This window comes from Pristis pectinata, chromosome 12 (assembly GCF_009764475.1).
Source record: "Pristis pectinata isolate sPriPec2 chromosome 12, sPriPec2.1.pri, whole genome shotgun sequence".
Classification (NCBI taxonomy): Eukaryota; Metazoa; Chordata; class Chondrichthyes; order Rhinopristiformes; family Pristidae; genus Pristis; species Pristis pectinata.
In genome coordinates this window covers 14,146,616-14,168,662 of record NC_067416.1, presented here as the reverse complement: position 1 = coordinate 14,168,662, position 22,047 = coordinate 14,146,616, and the positions used below count along the sequence as shown (strand labels likewise).

At 40.6% G+C, this 22,047-nt stretch overlaps 1 protein-coding gene across 1 annotated transcript in view; it reads left to right on the top strand.

The window, feature by feature from the left end:
- Positions 1 to 19,740, top strand: part of ccdc172 (coiled-coil domain containing 172) — a 51,545-nt gene extending 31,805 nt beyond the window's left edge. The window contains exons 5-7 of the mRNA XM_052027726.1: positions 12,145 to 12,247; positions 18,739 to 18,826; positions 19,687 to 19,740. Of these exons, the coding sequence (XP_051883686.1) occupies positions 12,145 to 12,247; positions 18,739 to 18,826; positions 19,687 to 19,740 (245 nt within the window). The remainder of the gene's footprint in view (positions 1 to 12,144; positions 12,248 to 18,738; positions 18,827 to 19,686) is intronic.
- The last annotated feature ends 2,307 nt before the right edge of the window (positions 19,741 to 22,047 follow it).

Genomic DNA, 22,047 nt, shown 5'->3' with positions numbered 1-22,047 from the left:
GCCTGCGTGTACCTCTCCTAAAGGTGCCCCTGATGCTTCTCAGATCAAATAACTGCTAGAATCAGAGTCCAGAATTTCAGCAGGGCAGGCCAGGAATATGAGGACCACTTCCACCATTCATGCAGTGTGATAGAAGGATTGAGGATGAAGCCTGTCATTGGGGTGGCTCAGAGGACCGAATCATATATTGGGGATGGGGGAGGCCCTTGAGATCCTTAGGACTGGCTTGCAAATAGGGAAGGGAAGCTGCAGGACTGACCAAGCCTGACATCAGTGAGTCCCGAGGACTAAGCACAACCCCCTGTGATAGTTGGAGGATTTCCAATCTAAGAGGCTGGGTCGGAAGATAACACTTCAAGTTTGGATATAGTGTAAGTTCAGGGTGGTTTATGGAGGTAGCAGTACATTTTTCTTTGGAATTGCATTCATTGAGGCAAGTAGAGACCATCCTTGAATATCCCTGGAACTGTAGATAACTTCTCTTGCAACCTTCATTTCTGCTTTGCAGAAATAGAACAGTTTTGTAAATTAAGAAGTTAAGTCCCTCACTGGAATGTATGCAGCCTTTGATATGCTCTTGCTGTCCACTTTTGGGCACCTTGAAGACCTGGATGCTATACCTGGCTGCCCATTCATCCCTGATTTTCCAGAGGCGGTCCCCAGATGAGTATTCCCAGCCAAAGAATGCCCCTGATTCATATACATTCATGGGTGCCGCTGGGACACCCATGCCACCCCAAGGTTGGACACTGGTAGGACAAGCACCCAAGACTGGACGTTCCATTTATCACAGATCTGTAATAGCAAACAAACAAACAAACACCAGTACCTGCAGTATTCTTATTCTTAGAAACATTGCCTCCGGATCTTTGTCACCAATAGAAATAAATGAGTTTAATTAATAACTATTGCAGATACATGATTTTAGGATCCTGCACCCCGTCTGCCAAGGCCTTCTGGAGCTCCAGGTTGCTAGCCATTTTACTTCTCCTCCCCATACCCACACCGACATGTCTGTCCTCGGCCTCCTCTACTGCCAGCTTGAGGCTAAATGCAAACTAGAGGAACAGCACCTCATATTCTGCCTAGGTAGTCTACAACCCGATGGCATGAACATTGAATTCTTCAGCTTCTGGTAAACTGCTTCCCCTCTGTCCCTTTTCTCTCTCCTCCTGATCTACCCAATTCTTCCTAGACTCCATCCATCCATCGTCCACAAATTCCTCCCATTGTCTCCCACTGTTTCCATCTGCCTCCCCACCTCCCTCTCCTGATTCCATGCTCCACCATCCACTCTTACCAGAGTCCTTCAATTTCAGCCCGTTGACGCTTCCACCTATCACCTCCTGTCTTCTGGTGCTATTTCCACTCTCTCCTCCTCCATCTGCCTATCACCCCTCCTCATCTGGATCCACCTATCCTGTCCACCCCTTCTCTCCACCTTTTTATACTGGCTGCCCCCCCCCATCTTTCAGTCCAGTTGAAAGGTCTCGACCCGAAATGCCAACTGTCCATTTCCCTCCATAGATGCTGCCTGACCTGCTAAGTTTGTCCAGCATCCTGTGTGTTGCTCCAGATTCCAGCATCTGCAGTCTTCTGTGTCTCCAGCTCAACTCTTAAGGTTATTTGATATTCCAAAACAATAGGCAAAAAGGAAGAGGGGGTGAGCTATCATTAATAAAGGAAGGTATCAGTGCAGTGGTGAGTCGGGATACAGGTGCAGCGGATTGTCATGTGGAATTGATTTAGTTAGAAGTGAGGAACAGCAGGGTAAAGAAGATAGGGTGGGAGTGGTCTATAGGCCATTAATGTGTTGCCTCATGATAGGATAAAACATAAATGGGGAAATATTGAAGATATGTCAGAAGGGAATTGCATTTATTATGGACGATGTTCATCTGCCTATTGATTGGACTAATCAAGCAGGCAGTAGTACAGCGGAAGAGGAATTTGTGGAGTGCCTCAGAGTTTGTTTCTTGGAGCAATATGTTATGGAACCTACCCAAGAAATGGCTATTGCATAGAATTAATAAGAGATCATGCAGTCAAGGATCTTCCAAGTAGCAGTGGTAATAACATGATAGAATTTTAGATACAGTTGGAGGGCGATACCGTGGATCCAAAACCAATGCCTTCAAGTTAAATAAAGGCAATTACAAGGGTATGAAAAACGAGTTATCTAGAGAAAGAGACGAAATGAAAGATTGGCAGATGAACAGCAGCAGGTGTTTTAAGCAGAAATTTATCCCAATCAGAAAGAGGGACTCAATAATAAAAAACCTCCATAGTTAACAAAGGAGGTCAAAAAGAATATTAAATCAAAAAATAAAGCATATAAAGTGGCAAAAGCTAGGGTTAGACCAGAGGATTGGGAATTTTTCAGGAACTGCCAACAGCAGAGTAAAAAGCTAATGAAGGAGAAAATTGGCTATGAGAGTAAATTGGAAAGTAATATCAAAACCGACAGCAAGAGATTCAATAGATTTAAAAAGAGGAAGAAAGTAGCTAGGGTAAGTGGGATCTCTGGAGAGTGAGGGTAGGGAATTAAAACAATAAAATGCCAGCTAAATTTATTTTGTATCAGTTTTTGCAATGGAGAGCATTGCAAATATTTCAAAGATAACAGATGGGCTAGTTTCAAAAAGGAGTGAAGAACTTTCAATAATTCCTATAAAAAGAGACAATATATTGAAAGAAACTAAAGGCAGACAAGTCACCAGGATCCAGTGGCCTGTATCCAAGGGTTTTAAAGGAATCAGCTGCGGAGATAGTAGAGCCATTGATTCAAAACCCACTTAGTTCTATGAGGGTGCCAGCAGACTGTAAAAGTGTGAATGTGACACTCTTTTTCAAGAAGGAAAAGAGACAAAAAGTAGGAAACTGTAAGCCAGTTAGGTTAACATGTTGTTGGGAAGATGCTGAGGTATATAATCAAGGAGGAAGTAGCTAGTCATTTGGAGAAGCTTAATGCAATCAAACTAAGTAAACATGGTTTTATGAAAGGAAAATCTTGTTTGAAAAATTTTCTAGAATAGATAATAAGTAGATTCAACAGGATCTGCAGATATATATACTGTGTGTGTTGTATTTCAAGAAAGCATTTATTAAGGTGCAACGTAAAAGGCTAATGCACAAGGTAAAGGCTCATATTATTGGGGCAGTTATGTCAAGATGGATTGAAGGGTGGCTATCACATTTAGAAAACAGTGAGTAAGAATAATTGTTTTATTTTAACTTGTGGAGTACTCTAAGGATTAGTCCTTGGCCCTCAGTTATCTACTATCTATATTAATGACTTGGAGTACAGGCAGAATGTAAGGTATCCAAGTTTGCTAATAACATATAAACAGATGGGAGGGCATGCTTTGATGAGATATTTGCACTCTGACACAGGATATAGGTAGGTTGAGTAAGTGGGCAAAAATTTGGCAAGTAGAGTTAATATAGGAAAGTGTGAGGTTATGCAATTTGATAAGAGGAATCAAAAGGCAAACTATTATCTAAATGGAAACAAATAGCAATAAGTGGAGTACAGAGGGATCTGAGTGTATTTGTGCATGGAACACAAAAAGTCAGCATTCTGCTGAGCATGTAATTAAAGGTAAATGGCATATTCACCTTTGCTGTGGTGTTGAAGCTTAAAAACATAACTATTACTGCTGTTGTGTAAGCTGTTGGTGAAACTGCACTTGGAGTACTGTGTACAGTTTAGGTTCCCTTACTAACCCTGGAGGCAATCCCAAAGAGATTCACTAGGCTAATTCCTAGGATGAAAGATTATCCAATCAAAAACAGCTAAAAAAGTTAGATCTGTAGATTCTTTGAAGTTTAAAAGAATAAGGGGTGATCTTATTGAAATATATAAGATCTTAAGGGGACATGACATGGTAGATGTTGAGATGTTTCCATTAGAGGGAGACTCTTGACAAAAGACACATAGTTACAATATAAGGGGACAGCCATTTAAAGCTGAGGTGCACAGGAATTTCTTCTCACAAGGTGATGAATCCCTGGAATTACCTCCCCCAGAGGGTTTTGGAGGCTAGATCACATGAGAAACTTAAAGAGGAAGATTGTCAACGAAGTGGAATTGAGGCTCAGGTAGATCAGCTGTGATCATTTTGAATGGCAGGTTAGGCTTTAGGGCCAACACATATTTCTGTAGGCTGTCCCCAGGTTACAAACACCCCACCTTTGGACAGCCATACATACAAATGAGCTCTCATAATATTATTAAATTCGAAGTTCTGACATACATACATTTGTTCATACCAATGATAAAACTAGTTTCCTCTCTTTCTCTCCACTTGTAGTAATTGTTCTTTCTTATCAGTTTTATGTGCTTTTGATGTCATTCATTACAATCTGTGGAGGTATAGCTACCATATGAAGTGATTTTTGTGTATGTTCTGACTTATGGACAAAATTGACATCTGTAAAAATGGAACCAGTTCATTACCCGAGAATGGCCTGTATTTTGTGTTATGGCACTGCAGCATTGTAGAAGTCAGTAAAATCTCCATCGACAAAATGAGGAACTTGCCACTTTTGATCAATATGACTTTTGCATTCACACTTGGAAGGAATATCTGGCTGCATTCCAAAGCTCCCAAAAGTACTGCCATTCATAGAACACTCTTCCCCTTGCTTTTTCCTGGTAATCCCTTGCCATGAGTGCCACATCTGTAATCAGATGTCTTTCTACAGTTTTTACTCACTTCTAATCTGATAAACATGGAACACTTCATCCAGCATTTGTGGCTACTTAACTTTGGGAAGCACTTGCTGAAATGTTAACCTGTTTTGTTTCCACAAGTACTGCCTCACCTGCTGGGTATTTCCAGCATTTTATGTCTTTATTTTTATGTATAACTGGGATGGATGATTAACAGCAAAGTAAAGAGCTGCCCATTACAGTAAAAGAAAGTAAGGTTGTAATAATAGTTGTAATAATGTGTGAATATGTTCAAAAGAAGATGTAGTAAGTGATGGTAAGAGACTGAAAGGTAGTAGAGGAGGAAATTTAGTATCAGCCAGAATGAATAAAGTTATTGGGTTATGCTGTATAAATTATTCAGTATAGATTTAAGTACAGATAAATCCAAGGGATGTTAGCATGTATGGATCTGGAAGACAATTGGAGTTGGAATTGGTTTGTCATTGTCACATGTATCGAGGTACAGTGAAAATCTTGTCTTGCATACTGCTCATACAGATCAATTCATTACACAGTGCATTGATGTAGTGCAAGTTAAAAAAAAAACAGAATGCAGAATAAAGTAAAACAGCTACAGAGAAAGTGCAGTGCAGGTGGACAATAAGGCGCAAGGTTGTAACGAAGTAGATTGTGAGGTCAAGAGTCCATCTTACCATACTAGCGTACCACTCAGAAGTCTTATAACAGTGGAGTAGAAGCTGCCCTTGAGCCTGGTGGTACATTCTTTCGAGCTTTAGTATCTTCTGCCTGATGGGAGAGGGGAGAAGAGAGAATGTCTGGGGTGGGTGGGGTCTTTGATTAAGTTTGCTGCTTTACTGAGGCATTGAGAAGTATAGACAGAGTCCATGGAGGGGAGGGTTTCTGTGATGTGCTGAGCTGTGTCTACAACTCTGCAATTTCTTGCAGTCACGGGCAGAGCAGTTGCCATAGCAAGTCCTGATACATCCGGATAGGATGCTTTCTATGGTGCATTCGATAATAATTGGTAAGGGTTGATGCGGACGTGCCAAATTTCTTTAGCCTCCTGAGGAAGTAGAGGTGGCTGCTGAGCTTTCTTGGCCATGGCATCAACATGGTTGGATCAGGACAGGCTATTGGTGTTGTTCACTCCTCACAACTTGAAGCTCTCAACCCTCCGGACTTCAGAACCACTGATGTAGACAGGAGCATGTGCACTGCCTCCCTTCATGAATCAATGTCCAGCTCTTTTGTTTTGCTGACATTGTGGGAAAGGTTGTTGTCAAGACACCATGTTACTAAGCTTTCTATCTCCTTGTACTCCGACTCATCGTTATTTGAGATACGGCCCACTACGGTGGTATCATCTGCAGACTTGTAGATAGAATTAGAGCAGAATCTAGCCATACAGTTATGAGTGTATAGCGAATAGAGAAGGGGGCTGAGGATGCAGCCTTGTGGAGCACCAGTATTGAGAATAATCGTGCCGGAGGTGTTGCTGCCTATCCTTACCGATTGCGGTCTGTTGGTCAGGAAGTCAAGGATCCAGTTGCAGAGGGAGGTGTTGATTTCCAGGTCTCGGAGTTTGTTGCTGAGTTTGCTTGGGATTATAATATTGAAGTTGGAGCTGTAGTCAATGAACAATAGTCTAATGTAGGTGTCTTTACTGTCTAGATGCTCCAGAGATGAGTATAGGGCCAGGGAGATGGTGTCTGCAGTAGACCTGTTTCGGCGGTAAGCGAATTGAAGTGTGTCGAGGTTGTCTGAGAGGCTGGAGTTAATGCGTGGCATGACCAGCCTCTCAAAGCACTTCATGATGGTGAATTGTGAATTGATGTACCAATTCACTGTCAGTCTGGCTTGATTGATACACAAAGGACTATTGTGCACTTCCCTCATCTGTCAAGACTGTTTGTTAGTCTATAATCAACCAGGAATCCGGAGATAATCCCTAATTCCATTTCTCTACATTGTTATTTTCTTAAGTGCTCCTTTTATTATTCACCTTCATTTCAAACAACAAGGCTTTGTTCTTACTATAGTTGAGACAATCCAGATAGGCAAGTCTCTCCTATGCTCTTTTGACTGGCCAACCTGACCAAATATCATGAGTCCCCACAGGTCTAGACCTGAAATCCTTGTTTCTTCTTTGTTTCCTGTTATTCCCTCTGTGTGCTCATCCCACATAACAAATTGTATTTCCACATAACAAATAGCCCCCATGTTGCTGAAATTCTTAATGGTTCTCTTCAATACTGTTACCCTCTCCATCTTGTTTGCCATTGCTCCCGTCTCCATATAGACTAAAACCTTGATGTTCCTTCCTTCAAAACTATAATGTCCCCTTTTCTCAATAAGTCACTTAAACTGATAGTAACTATCCAAACTCTTGCTCATCTTTAACTCCTTGTTTGAATCCCTCAAATCAGATTTTCAACCACACCACATAACCAAAGCAGCTCTTGACAAACTCACTAATGAAATCCAGTGTAATTGTGAATAGGGCTGTCTATCCCTCTTTGACTTTCTAGATGTGTCTATATCCTGGGACATGGTTGAATGACACTGCCCTCATCTAATACCTATCATGATCAAGTTAGGGCAGAGCACAGAGGTGAAGTTGCATTTTTATGCATCCAGTTGTATTCAGAGAACCATCTCCAATAACTTGTCTTCTCATGCCTGCACTATTACGTTTAGTGTCCCCCAAAAATTTAAACTTTGCCTCTTCCTGTTTCTTATATTGCAAATTTAGTCAAAAAGAAGCATATGTAAGCTTTAGGAAGCTGAATTCGGACAGGGCCTTTGAGGAATATAAAGGAAGCAAGCGAGAACTTAGAACATAGAACAGGAACAGGCCCTTCAGCCCACAATATTGTGCTGAATTAATTAAATTAGTAATCAAATGCCCAACTAAACTAATCCCTTCTGCCCACACAGTGTCCATATGTCTCCATTTCCTGCACATTCATATGCCTATCTAAGAGCCTCTTGAACGCTTCTATTGTATTTGCTTCCACCACCACACCTGGCAGCACATTACAGGCACCCACCACTGTCTGTTTAAAAAAACTTACCCCACACATCTCCTTTGAACTTACCCCTTCACACCTTAAAAGCATGCCCTCTGGTGTTAGATATTTCAACCCTGGGTGAAAGATACCAGCTGCCTACTCTATGCCTCTCATAATCTTATAAACCTCTATCAGATCTCCTCTCAGCCTCCGCTACTCCAGAGAAAACAACTCAAATTTGTTTAACCTCTTCTTATAGCACATGCCATCTAATCCAGGCAGCATCCTGCTAAACCTCTTCTGCACCCTCTCCAAAGCCTCCACACCTGGGGTGACTGGAATTGAATGCAATACTCCAGATGTGGCCTAACTAGAGTTTTATAAAGCTGCAACATAACTTCCTGCCTCTTGAACTCAATTCTACGACTAATAAAGGCATGCATGCCATACACCTTCTTTACCACCCTATCAACCTGTGTAGCCACCCCAAGATCCCTCTGCACATCAATACTGTTAAGGGTCTTGCTATTAACAGTGTACTGTTCCTTTACATTTGACCTCCCAAAGTGCAACACTTCAGATTTGGCCGGGTTAAACCCCATCTGCCATTTCTCCGCCCATATCTGTAACTGATCTATATCCCGCTGTATTCTTTGGCAGTCTCCCACACTATCCACAACACCACCAATCTTCATTTCGTCTGCAAACTTACTTACCTACCCATCTATGTTTTCATCCAGGTCACATATGTATCATAAACAGCAGAGGTCCCAGTACGGATACCTGAGGAACACTACTAGTTACAGACCTCCCACCAGAATAAGTCCCATTGATCACTACCCTCTGTCTTCTATGGGCATGCCAATTCTGAATCCAAACGGCCAATTCACCATGGATCCCATGCATCTTAATCTTCTGGATGAGCCTCCCATGAGAGACTTTGTCAGATGCCATACTAAAATCCATGCAGACAACATCCACAGCTCTCTCTTCATAAGTCGCCTTTGTCACGTCAGAAAACTCAAGTTAGTAACACAGAGCTTGCCCTGCACAAAGCCATGCTGACTATCCCTAATTAGGCCATGGTTTTCCAAATGGTCAGAAACCTATCCCTCAGCATCCTCTCCAGTAACTTCCCTACCACTGACTTGAGACTCACTGGTCTATAGTTTCCAGGATTATCCCTTGAATACTTCCCTTGAATAATGGAACAACATTAGCTACTCACCAGTCCTCTGGGACCTCACCTGTGGCTAGAGGGGACACGGTCAAGGCCCCAGCAATCTTATCTCTTGCCTCTCTCAATACCTGGGGCATATCTCATCAGGCTTTGGAGACTTATCCACCTTAATGTTCTTTAAGAGACCCAACATTACCTCCTTCTTTATCTCAAAATGCCCTAGAATATTAGCATGCTCCACACTGATCTCCCTATCCTCCATGTCCTGGTAAATACTGGCAGAAAGTACTGATTTAGGACCCCTCCCACATCCTCCACCTCCAAACACGTGTTCCCTCCTTTATCCTTGAGTGTTCCTACCCGCTCCCCAATTATCTTCCCTAACTGTAAGTTGGCAGATGACACAAAAATTGGTGGAGTTATGGATAGTGAGGAAGATTGTTGAAGGATTCAGCAGGATATAGACCAATTGGAAATCTGGGCAGAGAAATGGCAGATGAAGTTTAATGCAGAGGTGTTGGACTTGGGAGGTCAAATTTAAGGTGAAAGTAGACAGAAAATGGCAAGACCCTTAGGAGCATTGAAGTACAGAGGGGTCTTGGGGTGCGTTCATAGCTCCCTGAAAGTGGCAACACAAGTAGATAGAGTGGTAAAGAATGTGTGTGGCATACTTACCTTCATCAGTTGGGGCATTGAGTATAAAAGTTGGCAAGTCATGTTGCAGCTGTATAAAGCTTTGGTTAGGCCTCATTTGGAGTGTTGTGTCCAGTTTTGGTGGCTGCATTACAGAAGGATATTGAGGCTTCAGAGAGGGTGCAGAAGAGGTTCACCAGGATGTTGCCTGGATTAGAGACTATTAGTATGAGAGGTTGGACAAACTTGGATGGTTTTCTCTGAAGTGTCAGAGGCTGAGGGGTGACTACTTGATAGAAGTATATAAAATTATGAGTGGTATGGATAGGGCAGATAGAGTCTTTTTCCCAGCACGGAAATGTCAATTACTAGAGGGCATAGCTTTAAGGTGGGAGAGGAAAAGTTTAAAGGAGAATTACGAGGCAGGTTTTTTATTCAGAGATTGGTAGCTGCCTGGGACACTTTGCTTGGGGGAAGTGGTGGAAGCGGATATGATAGCACTATTTAAGAGGCATTTAGACAGGCATATAAACAGCTAGGGAATGGTGGGAAAGAGACTGTGTGCAGACAGATGGGATTAGTTTCAATTGGCATTATGGTCAGCACAGACACCATGGCTGTAGGGCCTGTTCCTGTGTTTTACTGTCCTATGTTCTTACCTACATGCTGTCCCTTGGCAAGGTCATCAGGACACAAAATTCTCTGGACCATAGCTCTTTTTGTAAACTGCCAAACTGTTTGTCCAATGCTCAGTACTGATTGAGTAGAAATTTCTACTATTGCATGGCCATCATTCCATCACTAATGCCTCTGGTGTATCCCAAAAACTGAAGCATACTGGTGTCATCTGTGATCCCAAGTTGAACTGGAGTCCATATATCTGCACCATTACTAAGACTCCTTATTTCCACATTTATAATATCACCTGACTTTGTTGTAGAGGAATCAAAAACAAGAGGGCATAGTTGAGAGCAAGGAGTTTTCAAGAGGATTTGATGGGAAATATTTTTACAAAGAGTTGGGTTGATATCTGGAACTCGCTGTCAGAGGAAGTGGTGGAGTCAAATGCAATCACTACATTTAAGAAACATTTAGATGGACACTTAAATAGGCAAGATATAGATGGATGCATGGATGTCGGCATGGACATGGTGGGCAGAAGGGGTTGTTTCAGTGCTGTACAACTCTGAGTCTATGACTACCTCAGCTCATCTGCTGCTGAAACCTTCATTTATGTCTTTGTCCCTTTAGATGTTTCTATTCCAGTGCATTCCTTACAGACTTCCCTTGTTCCATTTTTTGTAAACATGAGGTCACCCAGAATATTTGCTGCTGGTGTCCTAACTCACACCAAATATCATCCACTCAGAACTAACTACCCACAATAGCTCCCAGTTAAGCACTGCCTCAGTTTTAATATTCTCATCTTTGTTTTCATATTTTGAATACACTCCAGGCCTACCTTCCTCTGAGAGCTCTGCTCCAATTCTGGATGCTTGAACCTTCACCATTGGTGTCTGTGCCTTAAGCACTGGAAACCTTTCCTAAACCTCTCAGCCTCTGTTTTCTCCTTTAAGGCACTCCAGACCAACTTCCCCATTATGTTTTATGGTTTGGGGTAAGACCTCATTTTGCAGTGCTTGAAGGTTTTGGTATGGATCATCTGTTCAAGGTGCTACCTATAAAAATTATTGTTTTTGTAAACTCAAATAATGGAAGGTCATCATTGCAAAAGCCCAGAAGAGTATGGATTTAGTTTCAGTAAGACAATATAATTGAGTTACTGTAAGTTAGTGTGATATAAAATAGAGAATCAGAATCAAGTTTATTATCATTGACATATGTCAGCGAGGAGGAGATGTTATTACTGATACGCATTGAGCGTGGGCTCCTGATAAGGAAGTCAAGGATCCAGTAGCAGAGGGAGGTACAGAGGCCTAGGTTTTGAAGCTTGTTGATCAATACTAAGGGGATGATGCTGTTGAATGCTGAACTGTAATAGATAAACAGCAGCCTGATGTATGTTTTGCTGTTGTCTGGGTGCTCCAAAGCAGGGTGGAGAGCCGGTGAGATTGCGTCCACTGTTGACCTGTTGTGGTGGTAGGCAAATTGCAGCAGGTCCATGTCATTGCTCAGGCAGGAGTTAATTCTAGCCATTACCAGCTTCTCAAAGCACTCCATCACAGTAGATGTGAGTGCTCCCGGGTGATACTCATTGAGACAGCTCTCCATGCTCTTGGGGATCAGTATGATTGCTGCCCTTTTGAAGAGAACTTCCAACCGCAGTAGTGAGAGGTTGAAGATGTCCTTGAACACTCCGGCCAGTTGGTCAGCATAAGTTTTCAGAGCTGATTGAGATTAATCTCTCGCATATTCTAATGAAAGACCTTTGGTTATGGAAGGCCAGGACATAGAATCCAGTCTGATCAGGAGGGATTGAACAGATTGGTTATATTTGAGGCATGTACTTTCACCTGCTGAGTGGATTGTCTCTTTCAGTCAAAAGCATTGCAGCCTTTAACTTCTTTTATCCTCATCTGATTTCAGGTTTACATAGAGGCATTTGGGTTCTATAGTATTTATCTTCTGATCGTTTACGGGCTTGTCAATGGAGGTGAAAATAACTCCTTGTTATTTTTCAGGTCTTGAAGATGAGGTTACGACAGCGGTTTTTAACTCAAAGCTTTTGGAAGCAGAAAGATTAAAAGTATGTCAAAAACCTCAGACAGATGATGAGTTTTTACGGTATGCCCCACCTGGTTTTAATTATGTATATGTATATATTTTTCTTCTTACATTTCCTGAATTTGCGGGGATTTTATTACTGTAATATGATGAATTTCCCACTGATATAGAAGAGTCCTTATCTTGAAATGAGTTGATTGTCAGTATTTTATCTATTGATAGATTATTACATTTCCTTTTTTTGGTTCACTTTTGGCATGCAGCTATTCCACAAAAATATATTACAGTTTAAGCTACCATTGCTGCTCAGCCTTAATTATCCTTCAGAGGTTTTCTGGGTCCACAATGCTTTTAGTAAGGTGTCCAAGGATTTTGATGCTGTGCAATTGAAATTTTAGTAATTTGCTCATATAAGAGGATGTGACTGATTCACTTCCTGTAATCTGTAATCCGGGGAGTGGTGAAATACCAAAACAAAACACTGTGGATGCTGGAAATGAGTAGTAAAAACTGAAAATATGTATGCTCAGCAGGTCGGCAGCATCTGAGGTGACAGAAACAAAATTAATGTTTCAAGTGAATGACCTTAGGATCTGATGGAATAGTCTCCTCTAGCTTGGTTGAATGCATATTGAAAAAGTTCAATGAGAAAGCAGCACAAGGTGATTGTGATGTGTATCATTTACAAGATTTACTGTAGCATTTTGCCAAGGTTTTTCAACAGTACCTACCAAACCTGTGAAGTCTGCTATCTAGAGATGGACAACAGACCTATCGGGACACTAGTGTTCCTCCGGGCACTAATCTTTAGTCCTGGAGGAGAACTGTTTGTGGTTCTCCCCCAGGTACAAATTATCATGATTTCATTCGTCATTGCTGTGGCAAAATCCTGGAACTTCCTAGCACTGTATAAAGCTTTGAATGGAATACTGATCAAATGAATACAGTACTTTCTACCGTGAAGTAGCCAAACTTGAAAGTGTTAGCAATTTAAAAAGATAGATGTGATTAATCATTGAGGGTTTTCACATGGGTGTTTCATTATTTTTAAGATTCTGTTTATGCAGCACATTATAATGTTCTTTGTGCAAACCATCTTATGTGCTCATGACTGAATGATGACATTACAATCTCCATTTCATAGACATGGAAAGTAGAGATACATCTTGATGGTCAAAACTTGGATTAAGGTTTTCAGTGTTGTTTATGGAAGGAATAAGATTATACAGCAGTATTAAATGTGACATCTGAACATTCTGATTAAAACACAATAAGCAAAATAGTCCTCTGGCCATCCTTTGGGTTTCCCATCTTTCTCTTCATCGTTGACCTTCTCATTAGGTGAAGAGTCTTTATTGCCTGGTCTTTCTCCAACTTAAATCTTCCTTGCTGATCAATTTGCAAAGTGGAGTTTACCAAAATAATTCTTGAGATACTGGCTAGTGATTCTTGTGGAATGCTTTCAGTTAAGTTTAAGGCATCTGTATTGATGGTGGAGGTTCAATGATGGTAATGTTATTAAATATCATAGACCAGTGGTTGGATTTCCTTCTTGGAGACCGTCATTGCCTGGTACTTGAATATGTCTTGCCACTTCCAGATTGTGCTTAAGTGATGTCCGGGACTTATGAAGGCAGGCATTCACTGCTTCATTATCTGAGAGTTGTGAAATTGGGCACTGTGCTATCATTAGTTAACACCCCTGCTTCTGATCTTGTGATGGAAGGAAGATCAATGATGAATGATTGGGTCTGAAAATGGTTGGGTCTGGAACATTGCCCTGTAAACCTCCACACCAGTGTCATGCATTTGAGATGATTGGCCAATAGCTACAGGCATCCTCCCTTCTCTTAGGTATAATTTAATCATATGGAGAATCTTCAGTTTCACCAGTGATTTCTTCATGCCACATATAGAAACTGCTACCTTGATAACAACGGCTTTCACTTCACCTTAGGAATTCAGCTCTGTTGTCCATGTTTGAACTAAGATTGCAGTCAGATCTGGATTCAGTTTATCCAGAAACAAAATAAGTATAAGGCTATTGATAAATACCACAATAGCATAGTCAGTCATGACTGGAGGGTAGACTGATGGATAGTTGTTGTCCAAATTAGAATTTTTCCTATATTTTTATAGAAGGGTTCATACCTGGACAATTTTACACATTCATGCATTGTTGTAGTCTTGCACAGGTACTGGAAAAAATTGACAGAAATCAAAGCTAGTTTTAAAACAGAGTTCTAAACTTTTCAGTTGTGAATTGGTAAATATTGGTAAATTAATTTATTATTGTTACATGTACCGAAATACAGAGAAAAACTTGTCTTGCATACTGTTCATACAATTCAATTCATTACAACAGTGCATTGAGGTGGTAAAACAATAACAGAGTGCAGGATAAAGTGTTACAGTTACAGAGAAAGTGCAGTGCAGGCAGACAATTAGGTGCAAAGTCATAACAACGTAGATTGTGAGGTCAAGAGTCTATCTTATCGTACGAGGGAACCATTCAATAGTCTTGTAACAGTGGGATAGAAGCTATCCTTGAGAGAAGGGAGAGGGTCTGGGATGGCTGGGGTCTTTGATTATGTTGGCTGCTTTACCGAGTCAGCAAGGGGAGGCTGGTTTCTGTGATATGCTGAGCTGTGTCCACAGCTCTCTGCAGTTTCTTGCAGCCATGGGCAGAGCAGTTGTCATACCAAGCTGTGATACACCTGGGTAGGATGCTTTCTGTGGTGTATTGATAAAAATGGCGAGGGTCAAAGGGGACATGAAAAATTTCTTTAGCCTCCTGAGGAAGTAGAGGCGCTTGTGAGCTCTCTTGGTTGTGGCATCAAAATGGTTGAACCAGGACAGGCTATTTGTGATGCTCACTCCTAGGAACTTGAAGCTCTCAACCCTCTTGACCTGAGTACCATCGACGTAAACAACAGCACGTGCATGGCCCCCTTCCTGAAGTCAATGACCAGCTCTTTTGTTTTGCTGACACTGTGGGAAAGATTGTTGTCATGACACCAGGTCACTAGGTTCTCTGTCTCTAACCTGTTCTCCAACTCATTGTTATTTGAGATACGGCCCATTATGATGGTGTCATCTGCAAACTTTTATATGGAGTTAGAGCAGAATCTGGCCATGCAGTTATGAATGTATAGGGAGTAGAGAAGGGGGCTGAGAACATAGTCTTGTGGGGCATGTATTGAGGATATTCATAGCAGAGGTGTTGCTGGCAATCCTTACTGATTGCAGTCTGTTGGTCAGGAAGTCAAGGATCCATTTGCAGAGGGAGGTGTTGAGTCCCAGGTCTTGGAGTTTGTTGCTGAGTTTGCTTGGGATTATAATATTGAAGTTGGAGCTGTAGTCAATAAACAATAGTCTAACATAGGTGTCTTTACTGTCCAGATGCTCCAGAGATGAGTGTAGGGCCAGGGTGATGGCATCCACCGTAGACCTATTTCGGCAGTAGGTGAATTGCAGTCGGTTGATGTTGTCTGGGAAGCTGGTGTTAATGCTTGCTATGACCAGCCTCTCGAGGCACTTCATGATGGTGGATCTCAGATTTTTTTCTTGTATCCAGTGCATTCATCAATTCTTTGGACTAAATTGAATTGGCTTCTGTGAAGTTGAGACCTTAAGAAAAGACCTAGATGGATTATGCAGTCAATACTTCTAGCAAAAGATGACAACAAGTGGTTCAGGCTTGTTAGCTGCTGATGTGCTGGGCTATTCCATTATAGGGAATGTTTGTTAACTCTTTACTACTCCAATACAATTCATAACTGAATGTGGCAAGACTGCCAAGATTTAATCTGTTGTTTTGGCTGCGGGATGTCTTTCCTCCGTTGCAAGCTGTTTCTGCAGCTTGGCTTGCATGTGTAGTTAAGAGACAGTTGTCCCAATTTTGGCATATCCTGAGAAACTGGATATACTTCTGTCACGGTGCCACAGTGGATGTTGAGTGATCTACCTGGCTTTATTCTTCTGCTGATATAACTGATACAACTGGGTGACTGGATTAGGACATTTCAGAAAGCAGTGAAGAGTCAAATACATTGCTGTAGGTCTGGAGCCATGTACAGGGTCTCCCAGTTAATGAATGCAGATTTCTTTTCCGAGAGAATATTATACTTTCTTTTAAATCAGCAATCTAGTAGTTGCAGGGTTGCCATAAATGATGTTAGCTTTTTATTCCCAATTAACTGATTTTTTCTCAGAAGCTATGGTGGAATTCAAAATGTCTCTGAATTACCAGTGCAGTTACATAATCTCCAGGCCACCATTCAAAGTATAAGGGGATTTGGTGGGGAAAGGAGAAAAGAAAAAGTGGGGGGGGAGAGAGGGGTTGGGAAGGGGGAGGGATCAGAAACAATGTGGGAGAGTCTGAGGTCCAAATCTTTGTGGAAAGAAACCAAGGCACCGTTTCAGGCTGGAGTAAGGCCAAGATTCGAAAAATCTTTGGAGAGAGAGTCCATGGTCTGAGGTGTCATTGGAGGGCAAGTCCAAGGTCTGAGGCAACTTAGGGTGAGTCAGAGAAGTAAGAATGAGTCCAAGATCCAAGCCAACATGGGGATGAATTTAGGGTCTATGTTTGGGTGAGTTTATCTTGTGTAAGATATTGTGTGCTATTATTTTTTTACAAACTTCACATTTTTCCTTTAACATGTGTGATTTTGAAAAGCATTTTTAAAAAAAGTATATTAGTTAGTGATCTGATTAATAATATGAGTTAACATCCTTTAAATGGTGGACATGTTCATATTTGTCTATTTCTCAACTTTTATTATGGGGGAGTCATCAGTCTAATAGTTGTTGCTGTTAATGTTAGTGTGTCTGGAAATTTGACAGGTTGGGGATCGAACTGCTTGTTTTCAAAGTTCCTGCCCAACCTTAATGCATTAGGGATAGAGTTGTACTTCAAAATCAAGACCAATATCTTGCAATTTAGGTTGTCTTTCATCACACTTGAATGATATTTGTTAATCATGGTACAGTTACCCCTACAACTGGTGAGTTTAAACACAGAAGATTGTTTTGCGAAAGGCCAGAAGTCCCTGTTGTTTGTCGCTTTAGTTCTCAATGCCATTCACACTTTGATGTCTCTAACTTTGGTTTAATAACTTCTAATGAGACTCAATGCATTCTGAAGGAGCGACTCCACCATATCTTTTTCTTCAGGTTACATAATAGCCCGTGATAAATAAAATGAGAATCGATAAGTTCTACAATGAGCAGGCAGTTCACTCTGGAATAAATTGAGTAGAAAAGTTGAAAATTACTCCTTAAGTTTTAATGGCCTGGATTTTGCTATTAATCTTTGCCATCATTACTTTGTGAAATTGTCAATAATGTTGGGAATTCTGTAAATACATTCTTTAATACAGAAATCACTCAGTGATTCAGCACACCTCCTGCAGGGTGCAGTGTTCACAATCCTCTCTACTGCTGTTGAGGGAAATCATGAATATACATAAATCTAAACTGTTTACAACCTAATCTTGCACAAGAGGTCCAAGTGATGTAATGAAATTATCTGGTCCTTTCAGTCTCTATAAAATGCAACTGAACAAAATCAGTAATGAAGCCTTAAAGCATTACCTTAATTATTTTGACATTGTTTTCATTTTCTTTCATGTAATTGCAAACAACTGTTGTTTATTGCTCCATTTCTACCCATGCTTTTACACTTCGAGCCTCTTTCAAGTCATCGCTATTATGCCACTGACCAGTGCATCCTTCAAACAAGTAGGATTAGTCATTTATGTATATGGCCAATTTAAAAGCCATGCATGGCATTCTTAAAACCAAATGAAAGAAAATGTTAAATTCTCTGTTTTCATAGATGAGGTTATTTCATAGAGTCATACAGCACAGAAACAGTCCATTTGGCCCAACCGGTCCATGCCAACCAAGATTCCCATCTAAGCTAGTCCCATTTGCCTGCTTTTGGCCCATATCCCTCTGAACCTTTCCTATCCATGTACCTGTCCAAGTACCTATTACATGTTGCTAAAGTACCTGCCTCAACCACTTCCTCTGGCAGCTCATTCCATATACTGACCACTCTCTGGTTGAAAAAGTTGCCCTTCAGGTTCCTATTAAATCTCTCCCCTTACCTTAAACCTGTGCCCTCTAGTTCTTGATTCCCCAACTCTGGGTAAGAGACTGTGCACATTCACCCTATCTATGCCCCTCATAATTTTATACACCTCTGTAAGATCACCTCTTACTTTCCTATGCTCCAATGCAAAAAGTCCCAACCTGCTCAACCTCTCTCCATAACTCAGTCCCTCAAGTCCCAGCAACATCCTTATAAATCTCCTCTGCACTCTTCCCTGATTAATGGCATCTTTCCTATAGCAGGGTGAGCAAAATTAAACATAATATTCTAAATGCAGCCTCACCAATGTCTTGTACAACTGCAACATAACATGAAGGCCATGCTGAGAAATGTTGGAACCTTGCTACAAACATGTAGTTTTCTTCAGATGTTGGACACAAATCTTTGATTTTCGAAAGACGTGTGTTATGTATAAAGAATATTTCTGTTTCAGGTTAAAGAAAGAATTGGAATTACACAAAGTTGATGATTTGGAGAGTGTTTATGAGACCCTTCGGACAGAGATACAGTTCTTGCAATTGGTAAATAGTGCTTTTAAAATATTTTAAAATATTGTTTCCACTTTAACCAAATCTTATATTATTATTTTGTGTTTTACAATTTAAAAAGTGAAGAATTCCTTTGCATTATATATAGCAGCTACAGCACGTATTGTAGCCATTGAAGTTGGTCTCCCCGTGCCGCCCCCCCCCCCCTCAAATCTAGGCCTTTAACTTAAAGACCAATCTGATCTTGTTCCATAATATCCTGAAACTAAAAGAATTATGGTCACATGAATAGAAACAGTGCTGTGCTATCACTGTACCCAACACTACCACCACACCATATCTGTACCCTGATGATTAATTGCCCGACACATGACCATCACATTTACATGGAAGCAATGGTATCCTTGTATCAAACCATAGCCCAAGTTCTACCACCTTATGTTTCATGAATAATTTGTTAAACTTCCATATAGCTATAATAAATTCAGTACTATTACATACAAAACAAAGCAGCGGTAATAAGAAAAAAACGATCTCATTTTCTTCATATCCTGATCAAATTTTCAATTCTAGTTCATTATTCAACATGTATTTACATAAAATAAGGCCTTTGTTGTTTGTGGTCATGTCTGGAAGCACCAAAATGTTTTTCAGTCTGCTTTCTGTAATCATAAAAGAAGGCAAGTGGTGGCACATGCAGTGTTTCAGTGGCTATTTATTCTTTGTTATGACCCGTGGATCAAGTTGTCATTTAATAAGATAATAGACAGTAATCTGCTCTGGATCATTTGGTATGTGAGGTCTACTAATGGGAATGATCAATATTGCTGGACACAAGAGAAAACCAGGCACAAAACCAGCAAAATTCATAATGTTCCATTGTGTATTTTCAGAAACTATCACAGGACAACAACCATCCACAGAATAACAAGTTTCAAATATCATAATGGTTTGCATCTGAACCTGAATTGTCAAATGAGCAATAACACATTGGGAAAAGACAATACCAATAATTTGAGACATAAAATATGAATACTGTATGCAAAACTGAATTTAAAATGCTGTTGTTTTTTTTTCTCCCCAGTCACATTGTGATTATGACTTAAAAAATAGACAAAATGACTTCTTTTGTTTATTTTTCAAAGCATGGGCTTTGCCAATCAGAAAATATACTTTAGCTTATAGTCAGAGAAATGCTGTTAAATTTGTTTGCCTTGCCTCCTAGCCTATTACTAAAGACACTCTTATGAGAAATTAAGTATCTCAAAGTGTACCCTGGTCAGTTTTCTCAGGCAGAACATTATAGCAGCATTGAGGGACATAAGCCAGGATTTTAATTTTGGTCCCCTTTGTGGATGAATTCATACTAATATTACGTTTTAAGTGCAGAAACTTTGAGTGTAAATGTAGAAATAAATTGGTTTGTAGGGCTGATTTTAACCTCCTTATGCTTGCCCAGTGAAGGGTGTATGGACAAGGAAGGGCTAAAAGTATCCTGGAACATGTGTGCCATGTTCCTTGTACATCCTATCTTGACGTGCCTGAGCAGGGGAAAGTCTCTTAGCAGCAGTGGAGGATATATTTTATTGCTAGCCATATTCTTTCCTTGGAATTTCCATGGAATTTTGTCCAAGGGCCTACCAATTGCCTGACTAATTTCCAAACTAAGCAATAGCTGGCAGCAGCTGGAATTCTGACCTTCAGAGGAGCTGATAAATTATTGTTTTTCACATTTTTCAAGTTTCTTTATGGGTAAGAGGAGCAAAAATCCTCTGTCTCCTCAAGGTATCCACCACACCAAATGCTTACCTTAGCACGGATAAGTTCCTTGTGTTTCAAGCAGTCACTTGATCCACCACCATCCTAATTCACCATCAGTTTTTTATTGTGGCCCACAGGGAGATGCAATTTCCAATGACCTAATCAGTTCGAGCACAGGCAAATAAAATTTGGGAGTTTACATTTGCGGGGCCTCATACCATATGCAGGGGTTCACCATTCACTTCAGCAATGCATTTTGATGAAAACCCCATGCTGTTTAGTGTCACCAGTTGTTTGTCAAGACAAATCCTACTCGACGTAGAATCCAGTGTTGCAGCATGAACTTCCATAGGCTTCCTAGCTCTCAGATTGGGAAACCTGCCTGCTGACCTAGCAATAGGTTAAACCTGGCGTGGGTGTAACAGTACCCATTCAAATGAATGGTACAAATTAGTGAGTGGGAAATTGTATAGCATGTAGGCTTTTATTTGTTAGTTGCAGTGTTTTTAGTTGATCCTTAGTGTGTGAAAGTGGTTTTGATGTTTTAAAGTCTTGAGTGTTACTAACTGAATGTCAGAGGCATTCACACATAGTACAGCTGGCACCTTTGACTACTTGTCTTGACTTTCAGGGACTGGTCCTCACTGAAAGTCAAGACAATTCTGTGAATGAAGCAGGCTATCTGTGCTGAGATAGTCTCTATGCTACACTGAATCAGAGAAATTGTGTTACACAAAGGTCCTTTTCCAAGCCTGTGCCTGGAAATGAAGCTACCCAGCCTAATCCCATCTTCCAGCTCTAGCTTCAGAGCCCTGCTGTTCACAGCTCTACAAATACACATCCAAGTATTTTTTTTAAAAGTTTCTGTTTCTATTTCCTTTTCAGGCAGTGAGTTTCAAACCCCTGTCATCCCCTGAATGATTTTCTCTTTTACCACCACCACACAGGCCCTCTGTCCCCATCTGCTAATTCCTCTATTAGTGATTTTATATCTGTGTCCCTCTGCTAAGGGAAATAGATCTTTCATGTTTGGTCTATTTAGGGCCCTAATAATTTCATACAACTCAACACTTCAGATTATAGAAGGTGAAGTAACAGGAAATGAGATAGTTCTTATAACATAGTGTTCACTTCCTTGTAGTGGAAGATTTGCTCTTGTCAAATTCTGCTTTATCCATGTCTTCTGAGATGGTCATGGCCGTGCTGATAATTTCAGCTACTGTAGATGAAAACATTGCCTGCAGAGATAAGGGAGATGTGCACATTTGTAGAGATTAGCTACATAATGTACATTAGCAGCCATGGGTACATACATGTCAAATTTTAGTATCAAAATTATACTGTTACCTTCTGTCAGGTAAACAACAACTGCCCTAGCTGATTACTGTTAGGTATGAAGTGGGATAAAAGTCTCTGCTAGGAAAAAGAAATATAAAGATATAATTGCCAAAATAAACATTAATGTATAATTTATATTTTCATTAATAAGTCAT